The 25,162-nt window shown below is 32.0% G+C and overlaps 3 protein-coding genes across 3 annotated transcripts in view; 2 read left to right on the top strand and 1 right to left on the bottom strand.

Moving 5' to 3' along the window:
- The window catches only part of LOC148311016 (glutathione S-transferase-like), a 33,637-nt gene extending 11,326 nt beyond the window's left edge, over positions 1–22,311 (bottom strand). Inside the window, exon 1 of the mRNA XM_088257545.1 lies at positions 22,146–22,311. Within this exon, the coding sequence (XP_088113671.1) occupies positions 22,146–22,278 (133 nt within the window). The 5' untranslated portion in view covers positions 22,279–22,311. The remainder of the gene's footprint in view (positions 1–22,145) is intronic.
- On the top strand, positions 3,786–8,501 carry LOC148311018 (glutathione S-transferase 1-like). The gene is made up of 4 exons (XM_088257544.1): positions 3,786–4,019; positions 5,878–6,045; positions 7,066–7,187; positions 8,226–8,501. The coding sequence occupies exons 1-4, from the start codon at positions 3,881–3,883 to the stop codon at positions 8,388–8,390; spliced, it is 594 nt and encodes a 197-aa protein (XP_088113670.1). The 5' UTR covers positions 3,786–3,880; the 3' UTR covers positions 8,391–8,501.
- On the top strand, positions 10,379–18,110 carry LOC148311017 (glutathione S-transferase-like). Its single transcript, XM_088257542.1, has 5 exons — positions 10,379–10,518; positions 11,924–12,074; positions 14,094–14,261; positions 15,182–15,303; positions 17,218–18,110. The coding sequence occupies exons 2-5, from the start codon at positions 11,936–11,938 to the stop codon at positions 17,389–17,391; spliced, it is 603 nt and encodes a 200-aa protein (XP_088113668.1). The 5' UTR covers positions 10,379–10,518; positions 11,924–11,935; the 3' UTR covers positions 17,392–18,110.
- Positions 22,312–25,162: the final 2,851 nt, after the last annotated feature.

The raw sequence follows: 25,162 nt of genomic DNA, 5'->3' as shown, positions 1-25,162 counted from the left end.
GCATTTTTTTTACAAAAACGTGATCATTGACTAATTGATATCTTGCTAGCTTAAAGTTGCCCTGAAAAAATTCCATAGGATTTTAAACGTGGAAGTATAATAAATTGACTAGTCAAAAATGACTAAATGCATTGATTTTTATTATTTTCCCAAGCAAAGGTGACTTAAATGGCCCCTCTTGAATATTTTATGTATTGTCAGTTGGTCACTTTCTCCTGTACGACTACGATATGGTAATAATAGAAAGATCCATAGTCAGCGTGTTATGTCAATACCTTCATACGGAGTTTAATCATGGACCCTCAATATCAGCACTATGAACCGATTAGAGTTATTCATCTTTACATCGCAGAATATTCTTATTCCATGGACCGATATGGTCAGCAACGCAAATGTGCTCCAAAGAGCAAAAGCAAAGAGACAGTTGCTGACTGATATCAAGGTCTGGAAGGTGTCCTATCTGAGGCATGTGCTTAGAGGAAACAAGTACGAGCTATTGCACCTAATCACAAAAGGTAAAATTGAAGGTCGACGAGGTGTGAGCAGAAGACAGATCTCATGGCTCCGGAATAAATGAGATTAGACTTGTGCCTTTAATAATTGTGTAATGGACTTCCTATTACATGCTTCAAAAAGGTCTTTAATATCCAATTGAATATCCTCACAAAGAGCATTAAACTAAAAATACCGTAAAAACCAATAAAAAAAATTATCCGGGTGTGTTCAAAATTAAAAAATTAAACTCATTATTCAAAACATATTAATAATAATAAAAATACATGTACTCTGAAGCCTCAAATAATACTCATACTCAAATAAGGATGAAAGAAATTGCTCACATGAAAAATCTGGATTTGATAATTTGACAAAAAAAAATCATTAAAAAGAACATATCAAATCAAAAAATGAAACATTATGAACTGATAGGCATCTTTAGTTAAACGCTCGTAAAAATCCGGAGAGATATACAAGTTACATACAAAATCTCATAAAATCAGTTGAATTAATCCATTTAAATGCAAACTTTAAAATATTCTCCGAACCCATCCTAATAAGGTTCAGAGAATTTCAAACATTAAAGTTATTTGAATACACACACATACATATACACAAATATATATATATACATGTATATTTATATACATATATTTATATATATATATATATATATATATATATATATATATATATATATATATATATATATATATATATATATATATATATATATATATATATATATATATATATATATATATATATATATAAATATATATATATATATATATATATATATATATATATATATATATATATATATATATATATATATATATATATATATATATATATATATATATATATATATATATATATATATATAAAATTGGCTTGCCTTGGCGGAAAAAATATACATATTAATGCCCGGTCAATAATTGAAAATATATCTTCTGGTAACTTTGACTCTTCAACCGGAAAAAAAATATATCACGCTAACCTGGCAAGTTATTTAAAAAAAAAGTTCAATTTGTGTCATTCAAAAAACAGTATAATATACTAGGTTTTTCTTTAAAAAAAAAGATATAGCCTTATTTATGCAAAATTTATTAAGCTGATTTTATGATTATTTTATTTTTTAGAAATTCCGATGGTTTAGTAAAGTGAAAATGTTAATGATAAATTGAATAATAGTTTGTTTTATTGTTAAACATAAATTAGAATCCTAAAATATGAAATTTTGATGAAGTAGAACTTAAATAACTGATCTAAGGGGTAGATTTTCGGGATATTCATAAAAGTGGAAATATCTCGAAAATTAAGGCATTTTTATGGAGGTCATATTATTATTTTTTGGTGAGTCTTAACCTGGCCTAACATCCTTAAATGGAATACGTTGGATTATGGGACACCCTGCATATATATTATATATTATAAAGCGGTTGATTGAAACCCTTGAGGTGATTTTTCACGAAAAGTTTGCTATAAAAGGTGTCCAGTAATTCATATATTTATAAATATATTAAAGAAGTTTCATAGGCCCTGATTTCCCATCGGAAGGTATAATCATACATTTCTATACGTAATAATATTTCAATCGAATTATTTTTTCCAATAAGTATCCAATATTAAATTGATAAATAATTACTACCGGGCATGCTGTAGCAATTATTATAATAGTTCATTATAATAGAGTTAATTCAATTTACATATTTAATAAAGAAATATTATTTGTCGAACAACATTCGGCATCGTCCGAGTTCATCCATTATTTAAAATCGTGTTAAATTATACCCCTGCCCCTGCATATCCAAACATAATATCGGAGTAATTGATTTTAGTACCCACCCCTAATGACGAGTATTAAAATCAACAAAGCGACATGCGTCACAAATTGTGGTAAGAACCGACATGGGTTCCAAACTATTTTACGACTAATAATTTCATACACTTTTATTAATGTTTTACTATTAAATAACTACATACCATATACCATAAGTCGGCAAAGTATGGCTCCGGAACCGCTCTGGCTCTTTGATCTATCAGTGCGGCTCCGGTACAAATATCCGCGAGAAGGCTCTTCGACTGTATTCATATTTGTGAAGCATGAACCTTATTAAAAGCAAACTGAGAAATCGTCTTATTGATGACAACCTGGAAACGTGCTTAAAATAAAAAATAACGACTTCCAAACCCGACTGCATCAAACTTTGAAAGGAGAGGCAAGGACATTGGCGTTCTTATGGAAACCTTACTTTCAAAAGGTTTTTCGTCATTGAATAAAATGTTAAAATGTGTGAAATCAAATTTTATTGAGTGAACCCATAATTTAAAAATGTCTTTAAATTATAATGAAGGTTTATTAGAATTATAAACAGTTTTTTTTTATTCATTTAATATATTTACATTTTTATTTTTAACATAATAACATTTGATTCATTTATACATATGGAGAACTTTTATATTTCGATTCGCTGTGCCTCTCCATAAAAGAGTCTGTGCTCTTGTGCTTGGAAAGGGACTTACACTCGTGGTTTAATGTTATATAATAAAATTTATAATAGTTTTTTTTTTATATATATTTTTTTAAGATTTAAATGTATAGAGCTTTAATTTTTTTCTTAAGGATTTTTATACCATCTATTTTTTTATTTCTTCAGGGAGTTTATTGAAATGTTTGATTGCCAAATATTTGAAGTTTTGCTGAAATTGCTTGGTGTTGCATTTTGGAGTAGAAAAATCGTTTGAGAATCTCGATGATAATTTTTTTGTTAAATTTAAATAGTTGTCACCCTTTAGTATTTGAAAAACTGCGGTTTTTTTATAAATGGATTCTATATTTGGGACTTGAAATTTGGAGATTCTGCTCTCATTTTTTTTAAATAGTTGTTATGTGCATATTTGGTTATTTGGCTAATAAGTTTGCACTGCACTATACTTAATCATTTTATTTTACTATGATATGTATATATATATATATATATATATATGTGTATTTATTCAATACTACCCTGGACTGGTATCTGAAGCGGAGGGCTGATCACCTTTCCTTCATGTTAATGATCAAGATAACACTGCGTTTATATGATGCAGTGCCCTATGCACCATTGAGGTTCGGATAAGGGTTTGAATGAATGTAGGAATATATATATGCATACAAATTATTCTGAAACATACCAACAAAATGTTTGTGACGCCATTTGTCATTAGGAACCAAGAATGTCAATACATATATACCTTTATAACTACATTATATAAATACACCGACTGAAGCACATATTCAAATCAATACCTCTGCGGCGTTCTTTCAGTAAGGAAGAAGCAGTAGAAAAACAACTGATTTTGTTTATTAATCCGGTTGCAACACTCTTCGTGTGCTAAAATGGCGTGCTCCAAATATAGGCTCACGTATTTCTCCATCAAAGGAAGGGCGGAGTCCATCCGGTACATTTTCGCCTATGCAGGCGTTGATTTCGATGACGTCAGAATATCCTCAGCCGATTGGCCCACCCTCAAGGACTGTAAGATTCTAATTTACCAAAACTACTAATATTTTTGTTTTTTATCTACCATTATCATTATCATTCTATTATTATCTAAGTCTTTATAAGCGAATTGTTGGGTAATATATCCAAAATTGAACAAGGTTATTGGATTGAATTCTACATTTATTTATGTATATGTTAATGTATATGTTTGGTCTTATTAAGATATTATCAAACACTCTAATAAGACGAAACGCGTCACGTATTAACATGTACATAAATAAATGTAGAATTCAATCCAATAAACCTTACAACATTTTGAGTGTGTCCAAATACTTGTTCACACAATCTGGATTATCTCCAATTACAGGAGTTATTTTCATATTATTTTTTGACAATATTAGAGTTTCTGCTTAATAAAAAGCTTCTTTACATCTCACCAATAGATGTCTCTAGTGAAGTTCTAGTGAATCAAGAACAGGTTTCTAAATTGGTTCATATATATAGAACTTCCAAGAATTTGAGTAGTGTGGTTGTCAATAATGGGTAGAATTGAGGAAAGTTACACGTGTGTAAAGTGATCACTTAAACCAGCCTATGACAGTCGTCAGCCTCGAAATGCCCAGACTTCCATATTCTTCTTCATCATTGATGAAATGCCAATAAACCTTGTTTAATTTTGGACATATTACCCAACAATTCAAATGGAATTCTACCAACTGTCTGCAGTTACAATAAAAAATCTTTATAAGCGCCTTGAGGTTGTATTTTACGAAAATGGCTATTTACAAATTAACCAAATATATTATTATTATTATTATTACTACCATCACGCCACTTCTGCAACTCTGCAGGGGTAGGCAGAAATGATGGAACGCCACTCTCTTATGTCCTGACGAATACGTAAATTCATATCCCTTGTAAACTCACAAGTAAGATCATGGAACTAAAATCATACGCCTACGTCATACTTCATTACTAACTTAAAATCTTTGTGAGAAATTTCCATATACTTGTTCACAAATCTGGATTATCTCCGATTATAGGAGCTCTTTTTTTTCACATCTCAACAAAGTTGAAGAAGAATATAGAAGTCTAGGCATTTATGTAAATGCCCAGACTTCCATATTCTTCTTCAACTATGTTGAAATGTCAAAAAAAATACTTAAGATCATTGAATTGCTTAAAATCATACCTTTAACTATATGGTGAGTATTTTTGTCTAGAATTTTCACTCATGAATCACATGAAATCAAAGTAACTTTAAATAGGAATAAACTTTGAAACTTATAAAGTTGAAGCCTAAGTAGGGCCATGATAAGCGGTGCTGTATAAGCCGTAGCTAGATTTTAGAATCACCTGGACGTCAGATAATTTTAAAAAATCCTGAAATACACTCATACCGTTCTCTATATCCACACATCTAGTCATACATATCAAGACATGTATGACTGTATGTGTGGACTTTGATACGACCAGATTTCAGGTTCGGATTTGGCCGTGTCAAGTCCTTTTAGGCCACCCTCGTTCTGTTCGTCCATTCCCATTTGACGAATATACTCTCCTACTTTACTTTATAAGGTTCTCTAAGGTGTTTAGAAAAAAAATAGTGGGAAAAATAAACGATGTCTGAAATTGAAATTGAATTCTGAAATTCCAAGAGATTACGTCATAATAGAAGACCATTTTGAAACATTTTAGGGGTTAAGGAAGCATTTTCAGCGCGAGAAAAGTCCATTTCCTGTTTGTTCCTGGAAATTTGTGTTATATTACTCGAAGTAGTAGCGTTAATAACGTCACGTTTCATTGCCATGTGCTTTTTTTTCTTTTTTTAACGAATTTATTTCAGATAATTCAATTACTTATTTTTTCCAATCATACGTTTTTTGCGCAGCTTATCCGTTCCATCAATTGCCTCTCCTCGAGGTCGATGGAAGGAAGCTGAACCAATCTGTCGCCATCTGCAGATATCTCGGTAAGAGGTTTGGGCTGGTGGCCGAATGTCCCTTCAACGAAGCTCTGCAGGAAGCCTTTGTTGACAATCTCAAGGATGTTCAAGTCAGTAAGTGAAAATAATAATAAACAGATTTTAATACCTTTTTCTCAATAATTAAATGTCACCTTTGGGTGTTCAATCAGTTCATCAATAAACCTTTTGTGTTTTTCATTGCTTTTTTATAATTATTTGGTGTTATTTTTTGACATCTCATCAAAGATGAAGAAGAATATGGAAGTCTGGGCATTTACGGGGCTGACGACCGTCATAGGCTGGTTTAAGTGATCACTTTACACACGTGTAACATTCACCAATTCTACCCATTATTGACAAACACACAACTCAAATTCTTGGATGTTCTATATATATGAACCAATTTTGAAACATTGTTCTTGAATTACTAGAACTTCACTAGAGACATCTATTGGTGAGATGAAAAGAAGCTTTTTATTGAGCAGAAACTCTTTTATTAGTATGTGAGGTCCGAATCCTGGATTATAATCACACACATGAGAATTTATAGAAACAACAAATAAATATGTACAAAAAACATAATACAGAATTTTAAAAAAAAAAAACAGAAATACTAATGAACAGATGCAAAATGGTAAGAAAATCACACATCAATATGAATATCTTTAAGAAAATCACTCATACGCTGGATACCTCATCGGACAAAAATCGATGATATCTTCCTTCAACCTATAAAGTAGTTAATCGACAGGATAATTGATTGATGAACCTCTTTTAATAATGGTTTCTCTTGTCAAATGTATACAAACCCCCAAAATTTAATACAACAGATAATTCTTCAGCTTTTGAACTAATTTAAATTTCATTTATTGAAAAACAAATTTGATCAGATAACACTGGATATAACTGAAAATTAATATTTAGAAGAAAAACATATATAATACAAAAAAAATCTCCTAATCTCTTTGTCAAATGCACACTTAGCAGGCTATTTCACAGAAAACTACATAGGTGCATAATCTTTGTTGGTAAACTGCTATATAATAATTACATTTTAAGAATGCAAAAAGGATTTGGATTTTAAAATAAAATACATATTTATTTTTTTAACAGAAGTAACCGCAGCATTGACAGCAAATACTACCGAAGCTAAAAATGAAATGAAAGAAGCTTTGGAGTACTTTTTGGTTAAAGCTGAAGAAGCTGCATTGAAAGGATGCATATACGGATGCAAGGTACTGTCATGTTGACGTTTTATAATTGTAATTATTAATTGAATGTTATTGTTTTTTATCGATCCTCCTGACGATTTGAATTCATCATCTCGCAGGAAAATATAACTGCCCTACGCCAATATTCTAACCAGGGTCTTTTGATGTCCTATGTCCACTTTTACCCCTAAGCTAAGAAAACACTTGTATGAACTAAGAATATTAACGAAATCTTACAATCAAAGGGAAGTAATACCCTCTAACATCAATTTAATGAAACCCGCCCTTCTTACCGAGATAAAACTTTACAAATCGACTATAGAGGGGCACGAAATTTGTTCGATATCTCGATACGTTGAAATCATAAAATCGAGAATAAAGCGCAGCTTATAGGTTAAAGACATCAGAGTGTCGTGTTTCAAATCCTGGGGCAAAACAGTAATTTTTTTTCCTGTCATAGGATAACATTGGTTATTTTATAATAATAGTTATTTTTCTCTCTGTTTATTAACCAGCTGCCAGTTTATCCCGAACGTGACTCGGGCAAGTGCAAGGAGTTTGTGTTGCATTGATGAGTCCTAGTGATTGTTTTTATTGACTAACCCGAGAAGTGTTAAGGTAGTCCTGTTTTGAGTTGTTTGGTGATGATTTCCTGCACCGACGAATTTTCTCGCCAAAATCCGACTGTAAGGTGGTTAAATGTTAAGTGTTTCCTCGTTCTCATGTGAATTTTGTTACATTTTTAAAATAATGATTAGTTGATTATTTATGATCAATCCTCCTTGATATACAATATTTTTCAAGGACAAAAAAACTATCGAAATCGTGTTGGTAAGCTCACTTTATTTCAACTACTGAGGGATTTAAAATCGATTATCCATACTTCTTTTCATCAAGTTAACGTTGCTGTACCGATATCGATACTATCGTGATTTGTGTTATACCCTTCATAAGAATCTGAATTTCTTCAAATTCCCTTTGCCAGCTCGTTGATGCTTCAAATGGACCAGAGAGACAAGACAGCCCATTTTCAAATCACTGCATATTTTTGTTTCTTTCCAGATCACTTGGGTGGATCTAATCTTCTTGGGAACCGCCGAATACATGGAAAGTAAAATTGGAGAGTTTCTTCTCCCATATCCTCATCTCACCTCTCTCGTCGACAGAATTAAGAACAACGACAATGTCAAGAAGTGGATAGAGAGCCGCCCAGAAGATGTATTTTAAATGATTTGAAACAAAGAAATAAAATATTGATTTATCAACAAACCGTGTGAATGTAACCTGTTGATTTTTCTAAATCGAAACATTTAAATAAATGTCTAAAATAGCTTTGGATGTGATTGTTTTTTTTTAAATACAGTTTATAATAAAGGTACCTAGTTATTTACTTTAATATCGACGCAGACATCATTTGATGGTCACACCGTTAAATAAAAAATATATGTGGGTTCAACCGAATCCATCCTAATTTCCCATTTTAATTTACCGTTTATTAGACGTACCTATCCTCTAATTCTGTTAAAATTTTACCTGTAGCGAAAAATCCAACACAAGATATGCAGCTAAGTGTGAAAATAGGTTCTTAAAAGTACCTACTTAAAATCCGCTGCCACATAAATCAGTTAACAAAATACAAGTAGGTACCTATTTAGTATATACCTAAGTAGGCGGTAGATATATATTTTTAAAAAATAATTAGGTGCCTACATCGTCATGTTTTCGTCTGTATGGTTAATTCATTAGCAACAGCTCGCAATCTGTACAAAATATTTTTTTAAGTCGGCGATGACTCATTTTAATTATCATCGCATTAAAACTATAATAACCTATGTCCACAATTCGTTGTCAGAACTCATTCCTAACAAGTATAATTATTAAAGTGTTCACACATTCCAGAGATAGAAGAACAACTTGCAAAATTATTTGTAATATTTGCATTAATAATCATTGATTTATTTATCAATTATAAACCAAACCGATCGGATTGCGTCTGAATTGATTTGTTGTGGTACAAATTAGCGGTAACGTTCCGTATATCCATTTTTGTTTGGGATTTTCGTTACAAAGTCATGCTTTTATTTGGGAATTAGTTCATCGAAACGCCTTCATGATAAAGGTAAGTTGAAAATATTCTTTCTTCTGACACTAACTAATCCACACCTTATAGTGCATAAGATGCTACATCGAATCAATGCGGTGTTGATTTAATCATTAATCTCATAAAGGCGTAGTCATCAGCTCTGCGCTTCGAGTGGGTACCAGTTGAGGATACTAAATTAATGTTTCAGAGAATAAGTCCGTTATAACTATTTTTCACCTTAAGAATCGATCTTGAGACCTACAGAACGGATATTAATTTAATGTTTGAGGGAAGAAACCAGCTTTGACATTTTTTTCACCCTAATAATCGATCTCAGGACCTTCAGAACGGTAGCACCCTCATCACAAAACTACATTTACTCGTAAGTAGGCAGTCTAAGTTGGGAATTTTAATTAGGTAAGTAAATTTTGAAAAGTAAAAAATAAAACTATTGCATTTTTCCTCTTCTTGTTATAAGTATTAGTTAACGGTTTTCTAAATACGAGGATAATGGATCATTAACAGTCGTGATGAATATCTAATTTAACACACTCAACCCATAAAGAATTGTATTATACTCGTTTTATGTTTATAACAGTCGATATAATCAATTTTTTTTGTGGAAAATTTGCCCTCGTAAATACGTTGTTTTCGTACGTTGGTAATGAATGACGTCGCAGAAACGATGGACTTATTGTAATATTGGTAACATTGCTAAATTATTGGCAGCTCTATTTGTTGATATCTATGGAAAACCCACCCAGCCTCCCCCTTTCCTCATATTTGTATAACACAAATGGTAGTGTAGTGGTAAACGAACAATCCACACTACTACTTTACAGTTCTATAAACCATAGACAATAAACCATATGACGTCATAAAACGTTCGATGACGGAAATTTGATGATGTATGCGAACGCACCTTTTTTATTTTATTCAAATATCTTCTTCTTCTTCTTCTTTTTGTAGATCCTAGGGATCTGTTTGTGCCTCTTCTTCTCTACAGATTTTAATAAGAATGTTATCGATAGTCTTGTGATTTTTCATGTTAATTTATTTGCCAATAAACCAACATCGTAACTAAAATCTATTTGTACATCTATATTTATTCCTTTCAAATATTTCCGAGTGATAGATAATGGACATAATACTCTATAACTCCAATCCGTAGTTACACTATTGACGTGAAGTTGGTTGCTAGTTACGAGTGACGTTCCGTAATTTTTCTGTTTCGGGCGGGTAAACTAGAAGTTTTTTACAAGTAAAAATAAGGTAAGTTGAATTTCCTCATTCGATACGGAGAATTTGGATACAATCAGAATATCAATAAATGTTAGAATTAGAATGAAAATTTAACATATTCGCGCTAATTTCTTGTCAAATAAACTATGAGAGCGTCGCCGGCTCGCACGGTAGTATGAGGTGATTACACGACGAAGCTTGTTTACTTATTCGGATGTTTATCCGGTGGATTATGGATTATGGAATGTTCAGACGCTATAAAAAGAATGACCGGTTCATCCTCGGAGTCGGAATTATTTTATTGCCCAACTTTGAATTTGTGACCGGTGTTTTTACGACAAAATTATGCACCAAAATAACATGTGAACCATTTCATTTTATTATTGCTTTAAAAAATAAAATAAAAATAAGTAATTACCTACCTACTCAACAACACATAGCACTTAAAAAAAAAGCCTTATTCTCTTTTTACATGATTTTTTTAAACTTCATCTTTGATTTAATCTAATATTTATTAAAAGAATATCGATTTATTCTTGTTATATTTTGTAAATGAGTATTGTATGCTGTGTTATCGTATATATGTATGTAGTATAATAATAATTAAGAATTAATTCTGTATTTCCTGTCATACACTTGAAAGTGCAATTAACACCGGTTTAACCATCCTTTTTAATATATTTTTCTTGAAACATACTTCTATTTACATTGTGTTTTGTAAAAGTTAGATATATTCATCAATTTAAGTGACAAGGTTTATTAGATTCTTAAATAAGGGGCAAGTCAATAGTTGCATGAATTTAGAAGTATCAAAATCAATACTATAGAACGGGGCTTGAACTTTGATGTGTTACTTCAGCCCAGTACAAAAAAGAGATTTAAATCTGTATTTGGTCTACAATAATGAACGTATCGACATGATTCATTGTTTCCCTGACAGGTGACACTTCGCGCACTCCTTTCAAGAACGTCATAAATCAAAAAACTTGATTTTTCAAGAGAACGTTTTTAAAGTTTAAAAAGAAATCACAATGTATTAAAAATAAACATCAAGCCACTTATTGAACTTTTTACTGTGCAACAGATCTTTTTAGGTAAAACCTGAAGGTTTTTTCTCCATTTGAAAAATATTTAGTATATTTAAAAAAATAATTAAACAATACCTTTTCATCAAAATGCAAAAACAACATTTTCCGCCCTGTAGCGGGTAAATATTAAGTTAAAAATATGCCGCTTTTTCTGGTATATAGTACATTTTCTGGGCATTCCGAAAACACGCACAACTCAAAATTCACGATTTTTGATTTATGACGTTCTTGAAAGGAGTGAGCGACTTGTCACGATACATTCATTATTGAAGACCAAATACACCCGTTCTACTGTATATAAAATGGTGAAGGCATTGTGTGAATTTATGATTTATATTGCATTATAGATACATTTCAAAATGGCCGACTCCAAAATGAAACTGACATATTTCAACGTAAAAGGGCTAGCAGAATCCATTAGGTTCATATTTGCCTACGCAGATGTTGAATTCGAAGATAATCGGATTACAAAAGCTGATTGGCCATCTTTGAAAGAATGTAAGCATTGCACATCAAATTATTAGTAAAATATTTGTTAAAAAAATATAAATGTGTTATGACCGTATTGTCAAAACTAACAAAAAGAATAAATCAAAATAAAATGATTCCCTGAATGTTTTTCGCAGATACTTTTTGGCACATTTTATAAACTTAATAAAATAAACTATTTAGTTTTTAACCACTTTTTATTGGTACTATTCTCCAACCACTTTATCATCATCAGGATCAAACATGTACTCCTGTTTAACCCTGGTGATAACAAGGTACTTGTAGAAACCGGTTGGAGAAAAGTACCAATAAAAAGTGGTTAAAAACAAAGTAGTATTATTTTATAAAGTTTTTAAAAATGAAATGAGTCGATACCAAATACACATTACCAAATACATCATTAGTTCCGAATTATTAGTAATGTAATATTCAAAACATGGTTTGCTATTTTTCATAATTTGTTTATTTTTATGACAACTGCCAGGTATACATATTTTAGAATGTACTTTTTTTAGTAGTAAATATAGATGAATTATTCTACTAACTAATAAGGAGTAAAATAAAGTATATTTTAATCTGGTAAGATTTTTTTAAATAAAGTAAATATTTTTGTTAATACATCAAAAACCCAATCAGTTGCGATATTTTTAAAATTTTAGGTTTTAATCATTATTTTACAAACTTACCACTTTTGATAAAAGTTTATAAAATGAGCCACAAATCATTAACAAAAAATATATTTTTTAATATTGTCACTGACTTTATTTATTATAATTACCAATATGTAATTAAATTACAAACTATTATCATAAAACATTATATGTTTAACCTTTAAAAAGATTGAACAAACATTTTTACTGTGCGTCTCTTTCACTCTCGGATACCTACAAGTACTCAAGTCATATGGCGATACATGGCTTGAGCGAGATGCAGGTATATTTGTCTAACTAACCCGATCACCAAGATCTTATTTTGTCATCAACTTTTTAAAAAGATATTTTCTTGATGTCGTAGTGTAAAGAATGAAGATAAACCAATTTTTAGCAAAAAATCATTAGAAAATCAAAACTCGGTACAGAAAAATAGAGGTTTGAATCTTAGGTATGGCGCTGTTGGAAACTGGCCATTATTGTAGGTGTATCAAGTGTCGGTAATCAGTAGATTGACATTTTTTCACATATTTAAAAATAGAATTTTAAAATTAATTTATTGCAATGGCTTTTTAAATAACACTTTTTTAAAGGATTAACCCACAAAGCCCTATTTTAGAAGACTGTCTGCTAGTAGGGTAATAACAATCTTATCTTCAATCCCTCATCCACACCCGATGGTGCATAGGGCACTGCATCATATATACGCTGTGTTATCTTGATTTTTAAGGAAAGGTGATCAGCCCTCTGCTTCAGGTACCAGTCCAGGGTAATATTGAATAAATATTAAAGTGAAAAAATCACTTATATTTATTTGACCCCCCTCCCCCGGGAATCGAACCCGAGACCTCCAGTACGGTAGCCAAGCGTGCTGACCATCGCTATACGGAGGGGGACATAATAAGGATAGGGAAGATAGATTTAAAAAGTACATCATAAACATGTAGATGTTTACAAAAAAATCTCGAATTCATTTTACAATTGTCAAGCGTCTACCCAACCCGGCTACTCTAATGTGCAAAGACAAATAGCCGCAAGTTAAAAACAGTCGTTTTAAGATAAACGAGTTTATAATCAACTTAAAATGATGCTTTTTGCCAAAACATGTATCAAATTAATACAATTTTGCGGCTATTTGGATAATGAATATCTCGTTAAAGGAAAGAGATAGAGAAAAATCTGTGATTGTATATGATAGAGGCCAATTATAAGAATGCTTTGGCCGTGTTAAGCCAAACAGCCGCCTCTTTAGTTACAGCTAGTTGCCTTTACACATTAGTATAGCGCCTGTTAAACGTTGTCACTATAGCCTGGGATAATCTAAGCATACTTTAAATTTTACATATTTGACAGTTTTAACTGGGTAAAAATTTTCCAGCATATCCATTCCACAAGCTGCCAGTTTTGGAAGTGGATGGGAAGGTCCTCAACCAGTCGGTAGCCATTGCCAGATATCTTGGAAAGAAGTTCAAGCTGGTTACGGAAGACCCATTCAAGGAAGCTCTTCTCGAAGCCCTGATTGATAATCTTAGGGACCTTCAAGGAAGTATGTATTCTTGGATCAAAGATATTTGACGCAAAGCATCGATAAAAAATTATTGATGTTGAATTATTGTGTGACGGATTTCCTTTTTTATCAGAAGAATTAGTTAAATGAAATGAAAGTTTTTTTTCAAAACGTCATACACACACCTTGTTTCATTTATGTACTTTAATTTATGTTGTATTATTTGTAATTCCGAGAAATATACTAATACACCTTATGGAAACGTATATAGAACTACAAAATCCAAAACGCAGAAACACATCAAACAAAACCTAACACATATGTAGGTACCGTATTACGGGGCCACTTGAACTTTGATGTGTTACTTGAGCCCAGTACAAAAAAAAAATCTGTATTTGGTCTACAATAATGAACGTATCGACATGATTCATTGTTTCCCTGACAGGTGGCGCTTACTGGGCTCAAGTAACACATCAAAGTTCAAGCAGCCCCGTTCTACAGTACTTCTTTTGGTCAAAAGAACTTTTGATTATTATGCGATAAAGCTGTACAACTTCCATTATCCATAGTCATTGAATAACAAAATTAAGTATAAAAGAGATATTCATAAATGGATAATGGAGGTGGGTAGATCTGAAATAGATCACATCATTCGCCCGTGTTGTATTTGATTTCATATCATTAACAATTTTCTTTACATGAAATTTTATAAATAAGTATTTTAAAATGTACCCTCGACACAGTAAAACCCAGTGTGGGCACATTCATGTAATTGTAGTTTGTAATTATGTGTATAAAAAATAAATACAAATATTTTTTGCAATGTAAATAAATATCTCGTCACAAATATTGCTTAGTGAGACATTCATCAAAAAATAATCAAAAGTTATAAATAAATATCAATGTGAATACTCTATCAAATTCCAATATTTAGCATAATCTAATTACTATGTTTTCAGAATTCCGTGATTTGATGCAATTGAAGACTGCAGAGGCTAAGAAAGACTGTGACGAAGCACTGGATTTCTTTTTGAATAGAATTGAGCCTGTTGCTTCTGAAGGATATTTCTATGGATCCACAGTAAGTTAATGAATGTAAAATATGTAAAAAAAAAAAAAACGTATAATTGAGGCCTTCTCATATGAGACTATACTCTGAAACTGAGTATATACTCTGTTTTTTTTGTTGATATGAACTAACAAATTCTCGTGACTGATGGTGTTGTTTACTTTATATATATTATAAAACCCTTATCCGTACCCCAATGGTGCATAGGGCACTGTGTCATATAAACGCAGTGTTATCTTGATCGTTTACACATGAAGGAAAGGTGATCAGCCCTCCGCTTCACGTACCAGTCCATGGTAATATTGAATAAATATTAGAGTGAAAAAATCACTTATATTTATTTTACCCCCCTTGGGAATCGAACCCGGGACCTCCAGAACGGTAGCCGAACGTGCTGACCATTACACTACGGAGGCGGGTTGTTTACTTTACCATATGTAATTATGAAATTTATATTTTTCATATTGTTACTTGAATTTTGTACGCAGATTTAAAATACTGGCATATATTACATATTTACACAACGGATCTATGACTTGCACCTGCTTTTCACACATTTGTATGAATGAAGCATGTAATTTTTTTGTGAATGGTGGTCATTGAATAAAAAATTGTCAATTTATATTTGATGTTTTCCCATTTTTGGATTCCAAAATTTAAAACAATTATAAAATGTACTGAATATACTCAATATTTACACTTGGATTAAAATGCACATTTGATAGTATATAGATGATGTAAGTAAAGAATCCGCCTCCCTAGTGTAATGGTCAGCACGCTCGGCTACCATTCTGGAGGTCCCGGGTTCGATTCCCAGGGGGGGTCAAATAAATAAAAGTGATTTTTTCACTGTAATATTTACCCTGGACTGGTACCTGAAGCGGAGGGCTGATCACCTTTCCTTCATGTGTTAACGATCAAGATAACACTGTGTTTATATAATGCATTGCCCTATGCACCATTGGAGTGCGGATAAGGGTTTGAATTTAATTTAATTGAATTGTAAGTAAAGAATAAGGTGAAGACTATAACTGTTATAACGAAAAGGTTAATGCAGGAAAGAGAGTAGGTGGGGAAAAGAGAATAGTACTAGGATAATAGGCTAGGATACTTCAGGTTGCATACCCGTACTCATACAATTTTGTGTGAATTACGCACCTGTATTGTGTCCTTAAAGGGGTAATGATCTTCTGTATCCCATAAAATATGCCATTTCTCTCCAAAAATCTGGAGCACATACTATTCACCTTGCCTTGATATAATTCATAACATTACGTTGATCCTTTGTTGTGCCGCATGCATTGCTTGGAATGCATTGTATTGGCTCTTGCATTCCATAAGAAATTAGTAATTTTTACACTACTTATTGAATCTAATTAATTCATGTGTAAATAAAAATCTTATTTGCAATCTAACCTTTGCTGCTCCAAATAGTACAAAGGGCATTGCACCGTATTAATATTAATTAACCCATTGCAACACAAAGCCGGTGAATCGCTGGCCAAGGTCAAATTGTCACTGACTCACAAAGCCAGCGATTCGCCGGCTTTGTCTTTGAAGTAATTTCTTTAAATTAAAACTGATTGACAATAACTTTCACAACTCTGAACTGAACACACTCTTCCAAAACTACTTGGGGATGAGCCATAATGATCTAGCTTGCGAACATCAACAAAATCATGCTTTTATATTTTACCATTTTTTATTTGTGTGTAATTTAGTCTTAATCTTATGGTAATTTAAACATGTGTCAAAATTAAATACATAGTGTGTTGTATGAACAAATTATGTCATCTTTATTAGTGGTGCAATGAGTTAATGAAGGCAAGGTGATCAGTACAGCACTTACGGAGTCCTAAAAATCTCCCCACAAATATGTGTTTTTGTATTTTCCCTCGTTTTTAATTTGATATATTTCTTCCTCAGCCAACCTGGGTGGACGTTTACTTTGCCGGATTTTACGACACGGTAGAATCGTTTATCGGGGAATTCCTGAAACCGTTCCCCAATCTGACGTCTCTTGTCAATAAAGTGAAGAGTAAAGACAGCGTGAAGAGTTACTTGGAAAAGCGACCGGAAACGGTGATGCCAGGAAACTAATTGCATCATCTGCGCTTATTATCATTAAGGATTATTATACTCATGTCACAAAACACATCTATGGATCAAATTTACATATTTCGATAATTCATCCTAAATATAAATTAGTACTAATATGAATAAACAAACAAGGCCCTCAAGATGAGAATTTTTAACTCAAATGATAAGTTTAAATGTATTAGGGTAGGATTAAGCAGGTAAAGATCTAGGCTAGATTTCAGGATCTTTCGTTACAAAGTTAAATTTTTAACAGGCATACTGCTGAAATACTATTGTATATCTGACAATTTTAGAATAATTGTCTTTGGTGATCTATACAGTTCAGTAATACATTAACAAGTTGTATTTTATCAGAACTAAGTTATCTGAGATATTGGAACGGCTTGTATGATGAATCTTAGCACTATCTATCGTACTAGCTACTATGAAAAAATTCTATAGTTTTATGTACTTGTCTGGGCAGATGACACTTTCACCCGTTTGGAGATGTCTTCAGACCAGCTTTTAGTCAGATGAATTGGAATATCAATTTGCTTGTAAAAAAGTGCCTGGTAATCAAATGGAATTGAGAATACTAAAATACTAAGTAAACGGGCATTTTCTTTGCACTCATGATATTTATAATTTTCTTGCTTTATTATCTTATAAATTAAATATTTATTTTTATGTACACACAAAGCAGAGATTTATTTTTACAGTTATCAGGGTAATATTGCAAATGCGTCAACTACTTAATGTTAGTAAGATCACCTTCATTTCTGATTTTTTAAATGACTTTGGCATCAAACGAAGATTCACAAGTATGTTCTTTTTGTACAAAATAAAAGCGAAAATCAAATAAACTACATACTTGAGCGTTTGTAATTGACACCCTGTTTATGTATGTAATATTTTAAGCTAAATAAATTACTTTATTCCCAATTGAGGTATTTGTTATTCATGTTTTTATGTCTCTTTAATTATTCAATAGACTATATTCCTTACCATAACTCCGTAACTCAAGAGAACGAATGTTGTACGACAGATGTTTGACGCTGCATGATGACGCATCTCATGTGAACACCTGATCGCAATTATGCTTATCTCAAGACTCAAGATGCAAAACAAGTATGCATCTTTTAGTGAACGTCTTGTAGATGCAAACATACGTCAGCTAGACCCATAACAGTTGCTTGTATTGTGTATGGAATCTAAATTACCGTAAACCACCTGTTCTATGAATACCGTGTATTTATTGACCTCTTTGGCATTTTTATTATCTTTAAATACTCTTAAGGTATGAATGTAATCTTGCAAATACATTTTTTTATTTATTAAACTTTTCTCCAGAATGTACATACATTGGCAGAGTTGTTGCTGTGAAGCAATATCTTCCAACCAATCCTCTAACAGCCACCATTACTTAAATTTTACCAAAAAAAATGTTAATACATATATTAATGATAAAATTTAAAAAAAAAAAGATATAAAAACAGTACACAGATATACTGCTGGTTATTCTTGAAATATTTCATACAAAATATAGAAAAATTACTTATCACTCTTATATCAAATGTGACTCGGTATCGTATTGACGCCAACTCCGATGTTGAGTTTGGCTAGACATTATATAGTGTAATTTCTCAAATAATAAATAATAATTCACACTACAAAATTCCATTATAAAACATATATTAGACCCCCGTTTTATCTAAAATGTTTAGTAAATCAAATGAGCATTTGGCACTAGGTAAAAAAAAAATATTCACTGCTTTGTCTGTTTTTGAATTACCTAACGTCCAAGTGACTGAAATCTAGCTACGGCTTATGCAATATTGCTCATCATGGCCCTACTTAGGCTTCAACTTAAGTTTTAAAGCCTATACTCGTGAGTGGATTTACTCTTTATATTGAAGGAATCTTTAATTTCTTGTAATTGATGAGTAAAAAATTTTGGCAAAAACATTCTCGTCACTGCTTTTTCATGTTGTTAACAAAATATATAAATTACTTTGAAAACATCACCTACAAAACATCAGTTAATATGATGAAAAACTGGTAAAAAAAAATATCAAATTATTTTTCGACATTTGGTCGCTCCAATTTCGATTTAATGAGTTATTTCTATCGCAATTTGTTATTCTTCACTCAAATTGCTTTGATTGATTTCAAAATTACATATCGCTCACCCTTTTCAAGAACGTCATAAATCAAAATTCGTCAATTTTCAGTTGTGCATGTTTTCGGAATGCCCAGAAAATGTACTATATCCCAGCAAAAGAGGCATATTTTTAACTTAATATTTACCCGCTACAGGGCAGAAAGTGTTGTTCTTGCATTTTGAAGAAAAGGTATTGTTTAATTGTTTTTTTAAATGTACTATATATTTTTCAAATGGAGAAAAAACCTTCAGGTTTTACCTAAAAAGATCTGTTGCACAGTAAAAAGCTCAATAAGTGGCTTGATATTTATTTTTAATGCATTGTATTATATTTTTAAACTTTAAAAACGTTTTCCTGAAAAATCAAGTTTTTTTATTTATGACGTTCTTGAAAGGAGTGAGCGATATGTATATCATACTGTAACTATGTAACACGTCATATTCGACATTACTTAAAAATGTCAAGGTATTTGGTTGTGTGTACGATTTTGTAGCTATGGTAATCCATTTTTTACATACAAAACTTGAGTTCACGTGTGTAGTGTGTACACGAGTACATACATAAATGTCCTTCATTCTATTATCATCCTATTCCACCTAATGGTTATTTGATTACTTACAAAAATAAGGTTTTACGTAATAAATTATGATGTAACGTTTATTGATTTTTTTTTCTGATGATTTTCAATTCTGACCCTTATTTCCACTGAATGGTGCATAGGGTACTGCATAAGGTCGACCCAATGTTAATTTTATCCTTAACTTCACGAAGACAAGGTGATCAGTCCTACGTTTCAGGTACCAGTCTAGAGTACTTATTTATTGACTTGGCGTTTAATTTGTAGAACTCCATTTTAATTTATGTATTCATTTTAAATCAAACATTCGTTTGATAATGCCCTAACAAGGCGAAACAATTGTCACAATATAATTTTTTATGTGTTTTTTGTTAATAAAATACTACTTAGTAGACTCAAAAAATCTGTGTTTGATTTAAAATTAATACATAGAGTACTTATTATTAAAATTTAATGAATAAAATAAAAAAAATTAATAAAATCAATATTTGCATTTTTTATGTTTTATACAATATGGAGCGCTCTAAAGCCGCTTGTGCACTACACGGAATTTCACCGTCTGGCAGTCCGGTTTTGAAAAATAAAAGCGTCAGTTACGTTAAAAGACTACGACGTGTTCACGCACCGATCAAGAGCACCGAACCGAAGAAAGATGGACAAAAGCACAAGCCGATCCAAGCTTATCATCGTTTTATCACGCAAACTGAAGTGCCGGACGGAAAATTCCGTATAGTGCACAAACGCCCTTACATGGAAAAAACCCCCCCTACCCTGATTAAAAACTCAGTGCACGCCACTGCTCGCAACATATGATAAAGTGTGCTTGAAACTGGTGGATTACTTATTTAAACAAATGATACGAGACTTGGTAACTGATAAAAACATTTATTAATATTTTTAAGTACCCTAGCAACAATTTTTATTTACGTCCCAAAAATTGGTATCTTATCAAATCAAGTATATACAACAAGTTAAACTTATTGATACTTTAATCCACTTGTTTTTTCTGACATATCACCGGTTTCGTCGTTCCAGTGACATTATCAGACTGCCAGGGCTTACAAAAAAGTCAAATGTTTGAAGAGGTGAGTCTGATGTTGAGTGTGTGAAAGTTAAGATTAGCAATAATTCGTGTTTATAAATTCATTTCTTAAGAAAAAATGCTTTTATTTTGTAAATTAAGTATCAAATAAAATGACAATTTTAAGAGAGGATTAACAGAATTATCTATGGAGAAATCGCACACTCCTTTCAAGAACGTCATAAATCAAAAATCGTCAATTTTCAGTTGTGCATGTTTTCGGAATGCCTAGAAAATGTACTATATCCCAGCAAAAGGGGCATATTTTTTATGAAATACTTACTTAAATAAAAACGACTACGGCAGTTAAGCGTGATGGAATTTACGCGCAACGTGTTCACGCACCGATCAAGAGCTCCGATCCGAAGAAAAGTGGGCAAAAGCACAAGCCAATCCAAGCCAATCATCATTTAAAAACGCTAACTGACGAGCTGGATGGTAACATTCCGTTTAATTCCGTGTAGTGGACAAACGCCCTTACGCCTTACTAGTCGTTAGCAACTTATATTATTTTAATTTTATTGACGTACTCTTATTTTCTTCTTCTTGGTTTACTAAAAGTTTATTTATTTATCTTAAATTACCTGTCTTCATTATTAAGTTTTTATTTTATTATTCTTCCATACGTTGTTAAGTTATCCATAGCGTATTTTTTACTAAAAAAATATTGTTCAACTTTGTAAAGATTGGTGTGGTCTTATATTCTCTCTGTCTACTCCTGCGGAAGCGGCGCGATAGTTATTTAGTTAGTTTATTCAAATATTATTCAATTAAGTAGATTCTACTTAGTACAAAAATACAAAAAAAACATACCACAAAAAATGTCCCTTACTGTGTTTTGAGTTTGGACAGCCGAGTTAATGTCATCGCAAAACGACGTATCGAGAGGTAACGTAAAACGGGGTATTTCCAAATGTTTAGCACAATTTTTTTTATAAGGCATAAAATCGCTTACCATTCTTCTGCGACATCCATTCTTCCTTGGAAATCCTGATGTCTTCAAACTCCACGCCGGCGAATGCGAAAATGTACCTTATGGGCTCGGAGAGTCCCTTGACGTTGAAGTACTTGAGCTTGTAGGTAGGCATGGTGACACTTTAGGGAGGTAGAACTACCGTGGCGGACGAAATTCTAGATCAGACTAGACTTACTAATAAATTTAGTTGGCAGGTTTGTATAGATAAAGGAGATATATATATATTTTTTACGAAGATAAGATACCAAGTATGATGTTAAATTTATTTCCATTTTTTTACGAAATCCAAACAATTTTTTTAGGGTGCGTTCGTGCCAGAAATTATCTATACATTGTTGGGTAATATCTAAAATTAAACACGTTTATTGGATTGAATTCTACTTTATTTACATAATTTTTATAGATATATATGTGTATATATATATATATATATATATATATATATATATATATATATGTATATATATATATATATATATATATATATATATATATATATATATATATATATATATAAAAGTAGAATTCAATCCAATAAACGTGTTTATATTTTCATATGTGACGCGTTTCGTCTTATTAAGATATGATGTGTTTGATAGTGTTTTATAATGTCATAATAAGACGAAACGCACATATTATCATAAAAGTATATGTAAATAAAAGTAGAATTCAATCATAAAACCGTGTTTAATTTTTGGATATATTACCCAACAATTCAAAGTGGAATTCTACCAATAACAAATGCAATTCTACCTAGCCATCTGAATCACCTTCTCTTGACGACAGTTGTAACCAAGATTTGCTGCGTCCTACGTCTTATCTTTTCATTCCTTACAAAGTCAAATAAAGTCCCCACCGCACGCCTAAAATCCTATACAGCCGTATAAGAGAATAGGTGTAATGCAGGCATTGTATAGGTGACATTTGGTCTTCAACGAGTGTAAATCCGATCTCCAGACAGCCTTCATACTGTCGAATGCGGACCCTGCGAGTCCTAAACGCACTCCCAATTCCCTTTGAAGGCTGGTATTGAAACATAAAAGTAAACATACTTGAAATAAAGATATCGATCCATTTGAAAAATAACGTGATTGGAAAATGAAAGAGGTTAAAATAATTTTCAAGTATAAAAAGAGATTAAGATTTTGTGATAAGATTAGTATAAATCAACGGATTTTACAAAAATTCATATTTATTTTAGTAAATTTAAGCTTTTAATGTAAATTATCTTTCCAAGATTATCGCGATAAGGATATCCTCGTTACGGTCGATTTTTTACTAAACTTTATTTGTCGGTTTACCGTGTTAATCATATATATTTGCTTAGTAAAATAAATATACCAGAACTTTAGGTGAGCTCTGTTGACATTGATAAGATAAGAGTGTAGCCGGTAATTGATTGCGGAATATTTTTTTTACTTATTCGGGAAGTGTACAGCTTACTTATAAAAAATGATATAATAAACAATAGTTACATTAACAATAATAAACATCACATTACATTAACAAAAAATAGTTACGTTATAAAAAAAACTCCAATTAAACAATTCCACATTCATTACCTTACACCACTAGTTCTGAACCTTTTCAGAGTCCGGGAGCACTTTTGACCATAAGGAAAATTTGCGGTACAACAATAAAGATTAATAATAAAGATTCAAAAAAACATCCAAAGATAACCAGACAAGTTAAAAATCACATTCATTAAAAAAATACATAAAAACTTCAATGAAACTTTTTGGGTCGTAAATTATTTAATGTGATACCTGAGCTTGTCAGCTTTTACAAATTTCAGCGATATTAGGTATAGTATTTATATAGCTACTCTCATTTCATCATCTTAATTGCTAAGCCTTTCGCGTTTCTTCGTTTTAATATTGATTAATGTCGAGAAACCTAGTCACACAAATATGAGGCTGAAAACTGTAGTAAAATTTTCAGTGCCCTTGTGGAGAGAGCTAGGTATTCGTCTTGAAAAAAATCCAAAATTCATCTAGGGATATTTCTGAGAATTATATTTTAATAGTACGACCTGTTGATGGACTAATTAATTGTTCTTCTTCATATTTGCAACTCAAACCCCACAGTAAATGAGCCAACATGAAATTTTGGTTTTGCACACTTGCAACAAGCTCGCGAAGCTCCGGTTAAAAACTCTCTTCTCCGTCTTAATCCTCATTGCTGAGGGTTGTGACCCTTGCAGAAGCAATGACTCTTCTCCAGTTATCCCTTGACTGCGCTGCACGTAGCGCTCCAACCACTGAGGTGCCTGCTGCTGCCTTAATTTGATCGGTCCATCGTGTGGGGGATCTTCCTCTCCCTCTCTTTCCCTCCAGGCTACCGATCACAACTAGGCGTTCCAGGCTATCCTCGTTGCCACGCGCAACGTGTCCAAAGAACTGGAGAATCCGTCGGGTACAGATATTGGCCAGAGACAAGCCATCCAAGCGTAGTTCCTGGCGAATGGACTCATTGGTGCGTCTAGCTGTCCATGGAATTCGGAGCATGCGCCTCCAACACCACATTTCGAAGGCATCAATTTTTCTCCTTTCTGCTGCTTTTATAGTCCATGTTTCAGCAGCATAGAGAAAAACTAGGTTAAAAACTACTACCTAAGTATTTCAAATAAGCTCGTATTTCTAAAAGAAGAAATATGGCAAATCTAAACTCATATGTGTCATTTATTTTCTTATAAATTTGTAGTGTTTAATCTCCTTAATTCTCTGACGATTGCAATCTGAGCATGATGGTATCATACATGATAAAAATAGTCAAGAATTTTGGTACTATAAACCAAGCTAAGAGACAAAATGCCGAACCCTCTTCTAGTGGAACGGAAGGTCTGCTGATGATAGTCAACAGTCCGCCTTCTCCTGAGAAGTTTTACGTGGTTTGCTCCTAGGAATGAGCAAATTCTTAAAAGTTCCTGATTGGCCCACACTAGATTATTCCTCCTGTTCCCAACACAGATTACAATAAAAAAAATGTTTTGGTTA

The sequence above is a fragment of the Brachycentrus maculatus genome, unplaced genomic scaffold (assembly GCF_059751285.1).
Source record: "Brachycentrus maculatus isolate JH-2025_06_01 unplaced genomic scaffold, ASM5975128v1 h1tg000081l, whole genome shotgun sequence".
In the NCBI taxonomy this organism is placed as follows: Eukaryota; Metazoa; Arthropoda; class Insecta; order Trichoptera; family Brachycentridae; genus Brachycentrus; species Brachycentrus maculatus.
The sequence above is the reverse complement of the archived record's forward strand: the minus strand, read 5'-3'. Positions and strand labels throughout refer to the sequence as shown.